The sequence below is a fragment of the Penaeus monodon genome, chromosome 14 (assembly GCF_015228065.2).
Source record: "Penaeus monodon isolate SGIC_2016 chromosome 14, NSTDA_Pmon_1, whole genome shotgun sequence".
Classification (NCBI taxonomy): Eukaryota; Metazoa; Arthropoda; class Malacostraca; order Decapoda; family Penaeidae; genus Penaeus; species Penaeus monodon.
In genome coordinates, this window is record NC_051399.1 from 22,114,282 (window position 1) to 22,129,281 (window position 15,000).

General features: G+C 45.4%; 1 protein-coding gene across 1 annotated transcript in view; it reads left to right on the plus strand.

The window, feature by feature from the left end:
• LOC119580978 overlaps nucleotides 1-15,000 on the plus strand; it is a 213,292-nt gene that overhangs the window by 87,886 nt on the left and 110,406 nt on the right. Inside the window, 5 exon segments of the mRNA XM_037929227.1 lie at nucleotides 3,615-3,783; nucleotides 11,649-11,762; nucleotides 11,879-12,127; nucleotides 12,240-12,359; nucleotides 14,208-14,344. Coding sequence (XP_037785155.1) covers nucleotides 3,615-3,783; nucleotides 11,649-11,762; nucleotides 11,879-12,127; nucleotides 12,240-12,359; nucleotides 14,208-14,344 — 789 coding nt within the window.

Here is a 15,000-nt window from a genome sequence, read left to right on the forward strand (position 1 = left end):
CTCTCTCTCTCTCCCCCCCCCCATCTCTCCCCCCCCACTCCCCCTCTTTCTCTTCCTCTCTCCCCCTTCCCTCCATCTCTCTCTCTCTTTCCCCCCCCTCCCCCTTTCCCTTCTTTTTCCCCTCCTCTTTTTCCTCTCTCCCCCTTTCCCCCTTTTCCGTCCCTTCCCCCCCCCCTTTTTTCTCCCCTTTCTCTCTCAGCTCTCTCCCTCTTCTCTCCTCTCTTCTCCCTCCCCCTCCCTCCCTCCTCCCCCCTTCCTCCCCCCCTCCCTTCCCCCCTCCTCTCTCTCCTCTTCCTTCTCTCCCCTCTCCTCTCCTTCTCCCTCTCTCTCTCTTTTCTCTCTCTTTTTCTTTTCTCTTCCCCCCTCCCTCCTCCCCCTTTTCCCTCCCTTCTCTCTCGCTCCTCCTTTTTCTCTCCTCTTTTCCCCCTCTCCTCTCCTTCCCTCTCTCTTTCTCTCTCTCCTCTCCCCCCCTTTTATCTCTCTCTCTCTTTCTCTCCTCTCTCTCTTTTTTTCCCTCTCTCCCCTCCCTCCCCTCTCTTTCTCTCTCTCTTCTCCTCTCCCTCTCTCCCTCTCCTCCTCATCCTTCTCTAGTTTCTCTCTCTCTCTCTCTTCTCTCCCTCTCTCTCTTCTCTTCCCTCTCTCTCTTCTCTTCCCTCTTCCTCTCTCTCTCCCTCTCCTCCCTCCTCCCCCCCCTCCCTCCCCTCCTCCCTCCCCCTTTCCTCCCCATCTCTCTCTCTTTCTCTCTCTCTCCCTCTCTTCTCTCCTCTCTCTCTCTCTCTTCTCTCCCTTCTCTTTTCTCTCTCTCTTCTCTTCTCTTCTCTCTCTCTTTTCCTTTCCTTCTCTCTCTCTTTCCTTTTCCTTTTCTTCTTTCTTTCTCTTTCTCTCTTTTTTCTTCTTTCTTTTTTCCCTTCTTTTTTCCTTTTTCCTTTCTCCCCTTTTCTTTCTCCTTCTCTCTCCTCTTTTCTCCTTCTCTCTCTCTTTCTCCCCCCCCCTCTCTTTTCCCTCCTCTCTCTCTCTCTCTCTCTCTCTATCTCTCTCTCTCTTCCTCTCTCCTCCTCTCTCTCTCTTCTCTCTCTCTCTCTCTCTCCCTCCCTCCCTCCCTCCCTCCCTCCCTCCCCCCCTTCCTCCCTCCCTCTCCCCCTCCCCCCCCCTCCATCCATCCATCCATTCATCCCCCCCCCCCTCTCTTCTCTCTCCTCTCTCTCTCTCCCCTCTCTCTCTTCTCTCTCCCCTCTCTCGTCTCCCCTCCTCTCTCTCTCTCTCTCTCTCTTCTGTGTAATTCGCTCTCTACATCTCTGTATGTATTTCAGTTCCTACTTCATCTAATGAGGAACTCTTGACGATGTCGAAACATCAAGTTTTTATTTCGTTTCTGCTTTAACAGTTTTATTTTCTATGTGTATGTATCGATGTCTCCCCTGCCTCCTCCTTCGTTTCATTTTATGCCTCAGTATCCCTTTTAGCATCTTCATGTGATTGCCCCGTGCCTTTTAGACTTTGGTAAAACTCTTTTTGGTCTGTTCATCACCCACTGCATATTCATATCCCATTATTCTCCCTTTGCCTGCATCCCATTCCTTCTTGATTCCTTCTTATAATTTCTCAAAACTTTCGGTCATATATACGTTCCACTCTTTTACTTGATGTTAATCTCCTCGTATATCTCTCACATTTCTCAAGGTCCTCCTCTCCTCCCCATCCATTCCGACTTGCATCATCTTGTCTCGCGCTTATTTACTTCATCCCCCGTCTCCCTTTATTCTCATGTCCCTTCTCCCGTTTCTTGTCGTCTGCTCTCCTTCCCCGCTGTTCGCGATCCACTCTCCCGATAACTGGGATCCTCGCCGTAATCTGCATAACTCTCCTGATCCTTGTTCTCGCGTGTACCTTAATCGGTTTGGAATTTTAGATGTGATGTCAACAGAACGGAATTACATTACGCTGATACTGGGATGCCCATTTGCACGCGGGGAGTTACGCTAAAGCAATCACAAGTCCGGAGCGCGGCGGAGGCGGAATATTTATGTGGCTGCTGCCTTTTTGCTCTCGTGTTTATATGTGTATAGATACATAACACAGTTACGTGTATGTGTTTATATATATATATATATATATATATATATATATATATATATATATATATATATTATATATATATATATATTTTATATATATATAATATGTGTGTGTGTGTGTGTGTGTGTGTTGTGTGTGTGTTTTGTGTGTGTGTGTGTGTGTGTGTGTGTGTGTTTTATATATGTATGTATGTATACATATAAGTATATGTATACGTATGTGTGTATGTGTGTGTGTATATATGTATATATGTGTATGTGCATACATATACATATATATATATATATATATATATATATATATATAATATATATATATACATATATATATATATATATATATATATATATATATATATATATATATATATATACACACATATATACACACACACACATGTGTGTATGTGTGTGTATGTGTGTGTGTGCGTGTGTGTGTGTGTGTGTGTGTGTGTGTGTGTGTGTGTGTGTGTGTGTGTGTGTGTGTGTGTGTGTGTGTGTGTGTGTGTGTGTGTCTGTGTGTGTGTCGTGTGTCTGTGTGTTTGTGTGTGTGTACAAACACTCACACACCCAATACTCTCTTAACCAGAGGACCGCAAGCAACACCGCCGCGTTTTTTCCTGAGTGATACTTCAGACATTGCATAGAAAGATGCACTGCATTATGACATTCTGAAGTGGACCTTTAGGGTTAAAAGCCCCATTATAGATCATAATTTTCGATCAGACTGACATTCTTGATTTACAGTCACTGATTCCGGGACAGAAAGCCTTGGGCAGTTATGGGAATGGGGGTTATGCTGCAAATGAATGGTGATTGATATTCGGAGTTCCTGAACTAAGTTCGTTAGATTCGCGTTGCGGGAAAATGGTGCAGAGTGAAATTGATGGGTGGGAGGCTTTCCTGATGATCGGTGTTGCTTAAGTTGGTGCTTAGGAAAAGGAACCGATTCTTTTGGTATTTGGCATGTAAATGCATTGCTTTATAATATTATGATTCTTATTTTCAACAAACCAGAAAGACAGTGAACTAAGTCAGTGTAAATTATTTTCTTGAAAACTTGTGAAGGGAAAATTAAATTTGCTGTCTATATCTTCTGTTCTGCTAATCTTACCTAAAGCTGATTTATCAGTGATGGTTACTGATCACCGGTAAATCCTACAAAAATGGCACATATCGAAAGCACAGAAAATACTATTATATTCGTACGTATTTCATTTAGTAGTTAGGTTCAATTTTGTGTTTATCTTTCAGCCCCGTTTTCAGGAACACAATTTAATGGTGTGTTTCTCGCCTGTCGGGTCTGCACCTCCACTTAACTCTTTTGAAGGGATCTGCCCCGCCTCCTTCTAGGGCCGTCAGCCGTCTTTGCCGCACGCCTATGGCCTCTGCGCTACGCCTTAGCGGCCAGAAAGTTGGACTAAAGTATTGACTTACGCCACTTCAGCATAAGTTACGGGTTCCCCCTCCCCCACCAAGGCTGTGGCCCGCCCTTTTCTCCTATGAGACGAAGTACAAATTCTTCTTCCTCCCCCACAGGTTCGTGACGGAGGGCGGCCCCAGCGTGGAGAAGCTGCTTCCCGGGGACCAGATCCTCATGATTAACGGTGAGGACGTGAAGAAGGCGCCCCGGGACCACGTGATCCAATTGGTCAGGTCATGCAAGGACCGCGTCCAACTCACCGTCACGCAGCCGCCCCTGGACAACGTGAGTGATTGTGGCTGCACCGCCACGTGCAGGGCAGACCTTATTCTTAACTCGATTGTTTGTTGTTAGTTCTTGTGCATTCCCTTTCTCCGTCCTACCCCATATCTCTCTCTGTCTCTCTTTTTCTCGTGCTTTTCTTTTTTGATGGAGGATCATTTTTTTTTTTGTTTTCGCTCCTTCCCACTATATATATATATATATATATATATATATATATATATATATATATATATATATATATGTGTGTGTGTGTGTGTGTGTGTGTGTGTGTGTGTGTGTGTGTGTGTGTGTGTGTGTGTGTGTGTGTGTGTGTGGTGCGCGCGCGCGTGTGTTTGTGTGCGCGTGTGTGTGTTTGTGTATATATATATATATATTCATGTATGTATGTGTGTATGTGTGTATGTATGTATGTATGTATGTATGTATGTATGTATGTATGTCTCTATTAGGGCTCTATGATATAAAGCGAAAAGCTCCACCGTTGAAATTATTATTGAAAAGCCAGTATGCGGCCCAGTTTCGGTCTGAAACCCGGTGCAAAGCGCATTTCCTTGTAGGTTTCAATGCTTGTTATCCCCAGAAATGGGTCATGCCGTTCATATTTATTCGGGCACAAGATTGGCTCATTCCTACTCATTCCAGTGCAGTACGGCACGTGACTGGGAATGGGTGATGGAGGCCAAACGGGAACCATCTCTTGTAAGCTCTTGAAGGGAGGTGGGGAGTTCCGTTGGTTAGTTTTGACTTGTGGTAGCATATCCGACTGATACGGTAAAACACAAGCTAATTGCAAGCATTTCTAACGTTAAAGTCTATCGTATATTTTTGACACGTTGCAGAAAGTGCGTCCTTGTTCCTAAAGATTTGAATTGTGTTTTTAAAATGATGCACATGTAGTCTTAAAAAAAGTCACTAGTTTTGCGAAATTTACCCACGCTGTTAGTTGGAAATAACGGCACGGACGAGGTAATTACATCTGGATCATGGAGCAAGGAACATGCCAGATGAGGTAGTCGCCTGTGAAAGAGGGTTATGTCTTTTTCCACTTACGCATTCTCACCACATTTATCGCGCCCATGAGCCCTCGAGCTTACGGCACACCGCATCCATACTAGTGGATTCCTGCTGGTGAGCACACCTTCATGACGGCCCGCTCGTAGTCGAAACCGAGTGCTCCTCGACCCGTTTACCAAATCCATTCGTATTTTCCCCACCGCTGCCTACACAGAACCCTCCCACAAATTTGCCCACTGATGCACACTCCCCACTCTGCTCCCCAGTGTCGCGTTCCCACCGACACAGATAGTCTCATCAACACCCTGTTCTCGTAGTCCCTCTGATGCATACATATCCCGCCCACACTTCCCAGTCGCACAAACACACGTAATGAACGGTCGGGGAGTGGGGGGGGGGCGGACCTGCAGTGTGGACTTCCCCTTCCTTCTCCTCCCCTCCCGCTCTCGTCCTCCCCTACCCCCCCTTCTCGTTACTTGTTTGTGTCAGGTAGAACAACAAAGGAAACGCTCTTTTTAGTGTCAAAACGGCACATACACTGGAATTGCCTCATTATTTAAGAACGAGGTAATCAAGAATGGCCATTAGGGTTAATTCCGCTTGTGGCGACTTTCCATGTTGGGATGAAAAATGGTCGCTTTGATCAAGAAGGAGGAAGGACTTGTGGGACTTGGGAAAGAGAGGGGGAAGGGGGATCGGTCGGGGTCGAGAAGAGGTTGTAAAATCATTAAACGGGACTCAAGCATCAGTATTAGGAGCAATTAATGGAAGGAGTGGCGTCCGGGCTTCAAGTGCAGGTGGGAGAACCTCTTCGCTGTAACAAGTGAGGGCGAGGGGGGGGGGGGCGTTTCTTCATTTATGTTGTTTTAAAGCCCCTGACTTCATATTGTGAAATTGAGTGTACACGGTTCAAAATGGAGGCAGGTAGAGAGTATATAGTTTTTCCTCTACATTGGTTCGACATGATGAATTATATTCCATGTTGGATACTCGCTAATATGATACATACGTGATTGAATTAGATACTAATTAATTTGATTTTGCGGTGAACTAAACACTGCATCTTTATTGGAGAGATGATTTCATCACAAAATACTCCGTTATGTTTGATACGCAAGGCAGACGCGCTCACAAACGGTTTAAAATGATGCAGTCGCTCACTAAATAGGAAATCTTTTTTCTTTCGTTTTTGACACAGTGCGAAAAGAATTATCCATATCAACAGGAAAATTCGCACTGCTTTCCTTTTAGATATATATTTTCGACGGGAAAAATGAACTTCAAAATATTCCAGATCGTATTTCTGTGTTGAATTGAAATATATCACTGACATCACCAGTCTGGAAAATGGTGTTTTTTTCTATTCTGGTTATCATTGTCAACGTTATTCTTATATTACACTGTGTTCATCCTCGCTAACTCACCTTAAACAGGAAGTATCGAAATTATTAATATTTTTTCCGTTGGAATTTCCATCAGAAATTGTTTCATTGGTGCTATATTGTCGAGCCGCACGGAGTTCGAGCCCAGAATAAACGCTTGTATTGCACACTCGCTACAATGATCACAGCAGGAGTCGCTTTTTGATCATGCTGGAGGTCATCGTTTGTCCCTTGACAAAAGGCGATATTTCCAATTCGGAAAGATAAACACGGCCTGTTTACAGTTCCCAGTACGCGATCTAGAAATAGCAACAGAAAGAAAGGCATTTCATAGAGTTTATCATGCGTTGTCATGCCGTGTATCACAGGCTTTGAGGCGAGGGGAGGCAAGAGATCCAATCCCTCCCTTCCCCTCGCCCCCCTTCCCTTCCTTTCCCCATTCCCCCCTCCCGGTGGCTTCCGCCGCAATTCTCCCTCGGGGCCAAAGGAATCTCTCATTAGTCTCCCGCAAGACAGTACATTCATTTCACGGGTCGGGCTGGGTCAACTCCGTGTGACGCAAGGAATTTAAAGCGCGACCTCCAGAAGCGTCTGAAGACTCTCCCTGCCAGCGTGCCAAGCCAGGGGCGGAGACAGGGGCAGGGGCGACAGGGAAAGGGGAGAATGTATGCGTTCGATGGTCGTGATGGTAATTGCGTGGTCTTGAGTCAATTTGTAATGTTTTTTGAGCAAGTGACATTTGTTTGACCACGTCTCTCCTCTCTCTCTCTCCTCTCTCTCTCTCTTCTCTCTCTCCTCTCTCTCTCTCTCTCTCTCTCTCTCTCTCTCTCTCTCTCTTCTCTCTTCTCTCTCTCTCCCCTCATTCCTCTCTCTCTCTCTCTCCCCTCATTCCTCTCTCTCTCTCTCTCTCTTTTCTCTCTCTCTTCTCTCTCTCTCTCTTTTCTCTCTCTCCTCTCTTCTCTCCTCTCTCTCTTTCTCTCTCTCTCCTCTCCTTCTCTCTCTTCTCTCTCTCTCTCTTCTCTCTCTCTCTCTCTCTCCTTCTCCTCTCTCTCTTCTCTCTCTCTCTTTTCTCTCTTCTCTCTCTCTCTCTCTCTCCTCTCTCTCCTCTCTCTCTCTTCTCCTCTCTCTTCTCCTCTCTCTTCTCTCTCTCTCTCTCCTCTCTCTTCTCTCTTCTCTCCTCTTCTCTTCTCTCTCTCTTCTCTCTCTCTCTCTCTCTCTCTCTCTCTCTTCTCTCTCTCTCCTCTCTCTCCCTCCTCCCTCCCTCCTCCCTCTCCTCTCCCTCTCCTCTCCTCCTCCTCCTCCTCTCTCCTCTCTCTCCTCTTCTCTCTCTCTCTCTCTCTCTCTCTCTCTCTCTCTCTCTGTCAAATTCAGCCTCGTATGGAATATTGTTCTCCCATAGGGGGTGGCTGTTCTGGGGTCGAATCAAAGGCCTTATCGTCTTATTGATAAAGGGGCTGCCACGTCCAGGAATAACTCACTTAATCTTTCCCTCTCTTTATGAACATTTCTTTCGGCCAAATGATCTTACAGGTCGTATGCCGAACTTTGTTGCGTGGAATTCGCGACCCAAGACTCAGCCAATTCTGCAACTGCTTTCTTTTTTCTTCTTCACTATGGAGCTTTTTTCCTGTCGGTTTTTCTCGATTCTTATATTTTTTCTCTTGTAGAAGGGATGTGCATCAGCGTATTAGTGGGACTAAAAAAGATATTTTCTTTTCGTTTCTTTTCTTTAATCACTTTTTTTAAAATTCACTTCCTTGTCTAACTTCTTTTGATATAGTAAAGGACATTTTGGCTGCTCCGAGACATGCTTGCTGTGGAGAATGTGTCTCCGCTTCCTTCCCTTCACCTGTGTTGTCTTACTTTCCCCCTCTCGCTCGCAGACCTTCTATTCACTCTAAGTCTTTTCTCTCCGGCCTCACCCGCGCAGCTTTTTATAATGAGATTTCCACGAGGATTCCACTATTATATCGCAGAGACACGGTTCCCCAGTGAGGATTTTTATAAAGTAGTTTTCAAGCAGTTTCGTGTATCCCCATCCATTCTCTCGTTCCATTCCTCATACCTCAAATACCCTAATGCTCTTTCCTCCCTTCACGCATACTCGCAGTACACTGCCTCGTTTCCTTCATATTTCATCGCGTAGTATGAACGTCGCGCCACCCTCACCCCAAGAACTTCCCGGGTCGTCCTGGTGACCTTTACCGCGACTCTTTATCACGTGATCCCAACTTGATTCCTCCCTGTTCTTGTAATTGCCGTCGTCACTCATGTCGCTGCTCGGCGGAATATACTTTTATCTTTACTCCTCCTTATAAGGAGAGAGCCCCCTCCTCGCAGATCTTGAAGGAGAACTCCTCATTCCTAAAAACCATGAAGATAATTCCGTGTCTCTTTCCGTGATCGATCTCCGCTTTCCTATACACTGCCATCCAGACCCTCTGAAGGATCATCTTGATGCCCCTCGTCGCCTCTTCCGTCCCTGGATGCATAAAATCTTGAAGCATATGGAGCACAGCGCCCTAGAAGAGTGATTACCGGAAGGGAGACGATTAATTTCTTATCTGGTAAGGTAATGCTTCAGTGAGCGGCTCATAATCACCCTAACAATTAGCCCGACTTCAGCGGATGGAGGAAGAGCTCCTTTTCCGGTAATGAGTTGTATAATGATGATATTAGATCAGCGGGACACAGTCATCGCGGCACCGGTGTAAAATTTTGCCAATTACTGCTAAGCTGTCACTCGAGCGTTTCATATTGGATATTGGTGTCTCATCCGTTATATCTGCCAACTGATTTAATCGTGACAGATATTGGAAGCGAACTTTCCTGCATTGGCTGACTTTGGTCTTCCTTACGGTTGTTACCTAAGTTTCCCATTCACTGTTCATTGCAGTTTCAGGGCCGTTAAGTCTGAGGTTTGATTATCTTGGAAAATAATGCGGCGAAAGAGATTTGAGGGCAGACAAAGAAAATCATTTTCAGAGCAAATCCGGCTGCGGACGCTGCAAAGCCCGGAAATATCGAAACTAAATTGCTGAAGTTAAGGAAGTCACTCGGAGCGTTGCGAATATTCGGCGAACGCTATTTCTACATGCCATTCACAGCTGTTATATCGCGATAGCTTTACACATCGCCACAATCCACCCCTGCCAATGCCATTTGTTCACTCTTCCTTTCTTTTTCGTCTGTATTCTCTTTCTCTCATATTTTGTTTTATTCTTTTCCCCTCTCCGACTCCATGCCTTTCCGATATCTACCTTTTTTCTTTCCCGGTTCTCTCATTTCCCTTATTCTCCTCTCCCCTTCCCCAATTTTACCTCCTGCTCTTCCGTCTCTGATTTCGTCTTTTTCGTCTTTCCCACTTCTTCTCCTTCCCTCCCAGCCTCTCCTTCTTCTGCCCATTCCATCTATCCCACTTCTCTTTCATTCCCTGTCTCTTCTGCGTCTCCCTTTCCCATTTTCCTTTTTCCTTTTCCCTCTTATGCCTCTCTCTTATTCTCTTCTTCCTCTTCATGTCCTCTTCCCTCTTCAACAGCAACCGCCTTCTGTTTCTCCTCTTTTCCCTGTTCTATCCTTCGCTTTTTCACTTTTTGTCTTCCCTGTTCCCCACTTCTACTTTTTCCTTCCTCTTTCTTCCTTCTCTTTCGCCTTTTCTACTTCTCCCTCCTCCTTTTTCTTTTCGCTTGCCCTTCTCTTCCGCTCCGCTCCCTCTTCTTTTTTTCCCTCCCCCTCTTCTCTTCTTCCCTCCCCTCTCACACTTCTCTTCATTCTTCTTCTCTTCCCTCTCCCTCTTCTTCCTTCCCTTCCTTCCGCCGCTTCGCCTCCTACCTCTTCTTCCCTTCCCACACCCGCTTCGGATCTTCCCACTTCTTCCCTTCTCTCACCCACTTTTCCTCCTCCTCTCCTCCTCCTGTGACTGGCACTGCCCGCATTCGTCAGTCTTGCTTTTGGCTGTAACGTTAGAGAGAACAATGCCAATTTGTCTTTCTCGGTGGCAGCGTGCATTTCCTCAGAGGATATACAGGTATGAAGGAACAAAAGGCTGGATGTTAAACATGGGAATTAGCCAAGAAAACACAATCTGTGGTTTGTATTTACTTGCTCATGTGGCGGCGAATATAGCCGGTCATGTCCCGGATCTGCGTATCATTTTATTTTAAAGAATTCCTCAATACTTTCGCGGATTCATCGACAAAGTTTCCGTTGTAAATCTGTTATGGTCTTTTCTGAATATTTGCTTGCGGGAGAAAGACTGTTGCTTGACGAATTTATTGAGCTTTAATGAGAAAACTTTGTCCGGGATGAGAAACTTTTCCCGGATCCACGTGCCCACGTCTGCGACACAGAGACGTCCGCGGCCAGACTATCACCATCAACCCTCGGGCCGTCATTGGCCTTACGTTCCGCTTCGGGTATCGCCGTCTCTGCTCTCTCTCTCTCTCTCTCTCTCTCTCTCTCTCTCTCTCTCTCTCTCTCTCTCTCTCTCTCTCTCTCTCTCTCTCTCTCTCTCTCTCTCTCTCTCTCCTCCCTCCCTCCTCCCTCCCTCCCTCCCTCCCTCCCTACTCCCCCGCACGCCGAAACTCTACTCTACTCTCCATGTACGAGTACATGCAACACTTCACTTTACCAGGGTCTAGTCCCCTTCCCTACACCGCACTGCACCATCGCGCAGCTCCGCCACTTTTCTTAACAACGTAGAAAAAAGCTAAGTTGTCCTATGTCCATAGCTCTCCACATCACATTACACCATGCCACAATAAACTTCTCTTCAATGCATCATACTGTATCTTGCCAAAATACCCACCATGTAACACGGTACATGTCCGTGACACACCACACTGGCAGAGTGCAACATTCATATTGCACCACAGTGCACTGTACCACGTCATTCTACGCACCACCACGCTCGTGACCTGTGACCTTATGATCCAATCACATACACGGCCGCCGGGCAAACACAGCAACTAATTTGTCTTTGTATTGTTTCTTTGAACCCCATCCTCATATTCTGACCGGAGAGAACGTCCTGTCTCAGCGATTCAAAGCTTTTCCGTTTCGTTCAGATATGTGTTTGACTTAAAGCTGTTGGAATGAGTAATTAATCCAAGTTTTGTTGCGCTGAACCCGGGAGTGGTGGGGTCAAAGAGGGAGGGGGGCGATGGGGTCTAGAAGGAGGGGGTGGTGATGGGATCTTGAAGAGGGAAGGGAAGTGATCGAGTCCAGATGAGCTAGCTTTATTGGTTGAACTGATGAACAGAGACTGGAGGAGGAAACAGATCGGGAAACAGTCGTTAGTAATGAATCATGTTTCTATTAATGTGATTTCTTTGTAGAAGTTGTCGTACAGCCAAAATTCTCTTGGGGTGTGATTGAAATACAGTGCAGTTTTACCGCAGATTCTTATAATAAATCTTTGTGAATGACACATTGTCTCGGCTCTTAGTAACCCTTAATTTCCCCCAACAGTCGGAGCGGAAGTCGGCCCTGCTGAGCGCCGCCAAAAAGCAGCGGCTGAAGAACAACCCCTCCAGGGTCAGGTTTGCCGAGAGCGTCGATATCAACGGATCGCCATCGTATTCTGTAAGTTGTTCTCGGAATGCCTGCGTATGACACTTTGGAGTCACATTCATTTGCTTTGCTGTGCGTTGCTTTATGTCCTGTGTTTCATATAATTTCGGTTCCTTGTCCTCCCGCAGCCGTCCAACTTCAATTCGAGCGAGTCAACCACGCCCTTCATGCCCAACGTCCTGAAAGTGTTCCTGGAAAATGGCCAAACTAAGTCATTCAAATACGACTCCAGCACGACGGTGGGCGACGTGCTGGACTCCCTCCACCAAAAGCTGGGCATTAAGTGCCCCGAACACTTCTCTCTGGTGGTAGAACATGTCAAGAGCCTCAGAAGGAATAAACTTACCATCTTAGACCCAAAGGAGACACTCTCCAGGGTGAGTCGACAATTCTTCTCCTGGGTCAGATATATTTGAATAGTATTTACTATTACATTATCATTGTTACTTTAATCTGTAGTACTATGATTATTATTTTTAAATGTTCCAGATTGCAGCACGTCCAGGCGCTCAGCATCTGAGATGCCTGTACCGTGTGACCTTCGTCCCCCGCGACGCCTACGATTTGCTGAGAAAGGACTCGATGGCCTTCGAGTATCTTTACCTCCAGGTAAATGGCTGCGTGGGATCGACAAGCGGTTCCCTCGCACCGGCACTAGGCTTGCCAGAGAGCTTTCTTCCTCTGGTTCACTTCAGGAACTTTTGCACCTTACCATGGCACTCGCCCTCACCCTCCACCTGTGGTCCCGGCCTTAATCACGTAGATGCCTGTCTTGAGGCTTTCTGTCGAGGCGGGAGTATCGGTCAGTCACCCTTTCTCCGGGGGTCGCTGACCTTAGATGCTCCTTCATTAGCTTTTACCGACTGTAATCCCACTCTTCCATCCTTAGTAGCCAGGGATGTCGCATGCTCATCCTTCCTTTGGTCTCGTGCACTTCTGATTCTTACCGGCTGTAATGTAGAACAGGTCGTTCCCCTTACTCCTTCCTCTGTTTTTCTCGGTCCCGTCCAATACCTTTACCCCGGGCCAGCAAGGTCTCTGGTTTTGTTTAAGAGGCCGTCTTGGAAGAGTATGGGTAAGTGGCTGTGGAACTACCGTAAATTGGTGCAGCTGCTGTACCAGCTGCGGTTTTTGCTGTATATCCTAGCGAGATTAAAGTCACTCGGGAAATGGGCCTTGAGACTGAAGATAGTAGCTATTATCATCAGAAATATCGAGCTCATTATGAAACACCTGAAGAAATTAAGAGCGGTAGGTGAGGTTTTCCTGAGGTGGCGCATGGTGAGAAAATTGTTAGCGCAAGTGAAGAGGATAATGAAGAAGTATATTCGCTGGAATGTTCTCTGGAAGCTGTTAAGGAAAATTTTCCGGAGGTAAAAGTGGTTTCCCAACCACTTTGGGTCGTGTGCATACACTAACAACTTTCCCTAAGACAAACTCGCTCACCTATAGGCAATTTTGTAAAAACGAACAAAGTTTTTCGCCTGGAAAATTTATTTGGTGTTGATACTAATGGTCATCTCTAAAGTACGTGTTTCTACTCAGCTCCTAAAGAGAATGTTGGTTCTTGTTTCATCATATGTACTCGTAGTATGTTGTATATTATTAGATGCTTATCATTGTTCTAAAGGTTTGTATGGCTATTCCTTTGCATGCCTTAATAAAGTGTTGCCTGCGTATGAAGTTTTCTTCAAACTGTTCCTTTTTCACAAAGATAATTTCTTTACCAATTTTTTTCACGGAAGCTAGTTTTATTTTTTCGTCTATTTTTCCCTTATCTCCAATCTATAATGCTTACTATCTTAAGAATCAGCAAGATAGATTGCTGATGTTTTTTATTTTATAATCTGCTGTGAAAACTTGCTTGTAGTCTTCTTAAACAATATTATTTAGCATTCCGATGAAGGTATAGAGAAGCCATGACACGGAATGTCCGAGTCCCTCTACGTGGGATTGAAAGAAGTCCCCGGAAAGCTTTTGTGTGCACATAACAAGTGTAGGAAGGCCTCGGCGTAGATTAAAGCAGTCTTGTCTCTTTAGAGTGATTCGCTGCTTTCTCAGTGCATTGCCAAGTTGTATTAAGGTATTTTCTGCATTTTTGTTAACAGCGAGATGAATGTCTAATTAGTGCTTCCAGAGATAACATTTTTCGGGTTCATTATATGGTATTTACCACTAGTAGGAAAACTTACACATTATGGCATAGGGATGGCACGTAAACTTCAGAGAGGCATGGAAATCTGCATAAACATAGGAACATGTAGGTATACAGACTCAACCACACACAGAATGCGTCTTTGAATTATAATAATGAAAGGCCTGGGTCTAAATTATTCGTCATCTCGCTAGAAAGTTATTCCCATTTCCTCAGGTTATACATTTACTGAACTAAAACACCGAGATACAGGTAAAGGTAACGCCATTAGCACATACAATATCTACCCACTTCTTCCGTAGTGCTGTAATGACGTGATCCAAGAGAGATTTGCGCCCGAGCTCCAGTTCGACGTGGCACTGCGGTTGGCCGCCCTGCACATCCAGCAACACGCCCTCACCAACAACATGGCTGCTAAGGTCTCGGTCAAAACCATCGAGTAAGTAAAACTTCAGGAACCTTCCCTCTGGTGCCATATTAAATAGACGCTAAAAGAACCTGTAAGTTATAAAAGCAAGTAGGTATAGTATCTTATCTGAGAGTAGAGTCGCTGAACAGAACTGTTAATTATCTGGGTTAAAGGGTCCGTTGATTTATTCAGAGCAAAGCTTGTAAAAACTGGATTATATATTGAACTGAAGACGCAATATTTATTTAATCAAAGCTAATGTGATCCTCCATAACGTTAGTATTCGAGACCCTTTTACCATGCATAAGAACCACATTTATTGATTTAAGAGAGCGTGGTAATGAGGTCCTGTGTACCGGATCAGGTCCAATAAGTGTCTGGTCTGGGCGGGATAATAAACAAAAGAAGCGAGTTTCCTACGCTGGAGCGAGCATTATGAAGCTCATCAGGGTTGGAGGCTACGTGGGTTGTGGCCAAACTGTGTTCATTAAACCGGGTATAAATTTAATAATCGTTGGGCAAGGATTAGTTCTTGAGGAAGTTCTCGATTAACGCCAGAGGCTGGCATTCGAATGTCAATGAATATATGCAGTGGTGTTTTGTTATCTGTTGCAGGTAAACAGTGTGGTGAAATATTTATGATATCCATCTAATCCGCCGATGGTACCTCTTAAACTGCGTAGATT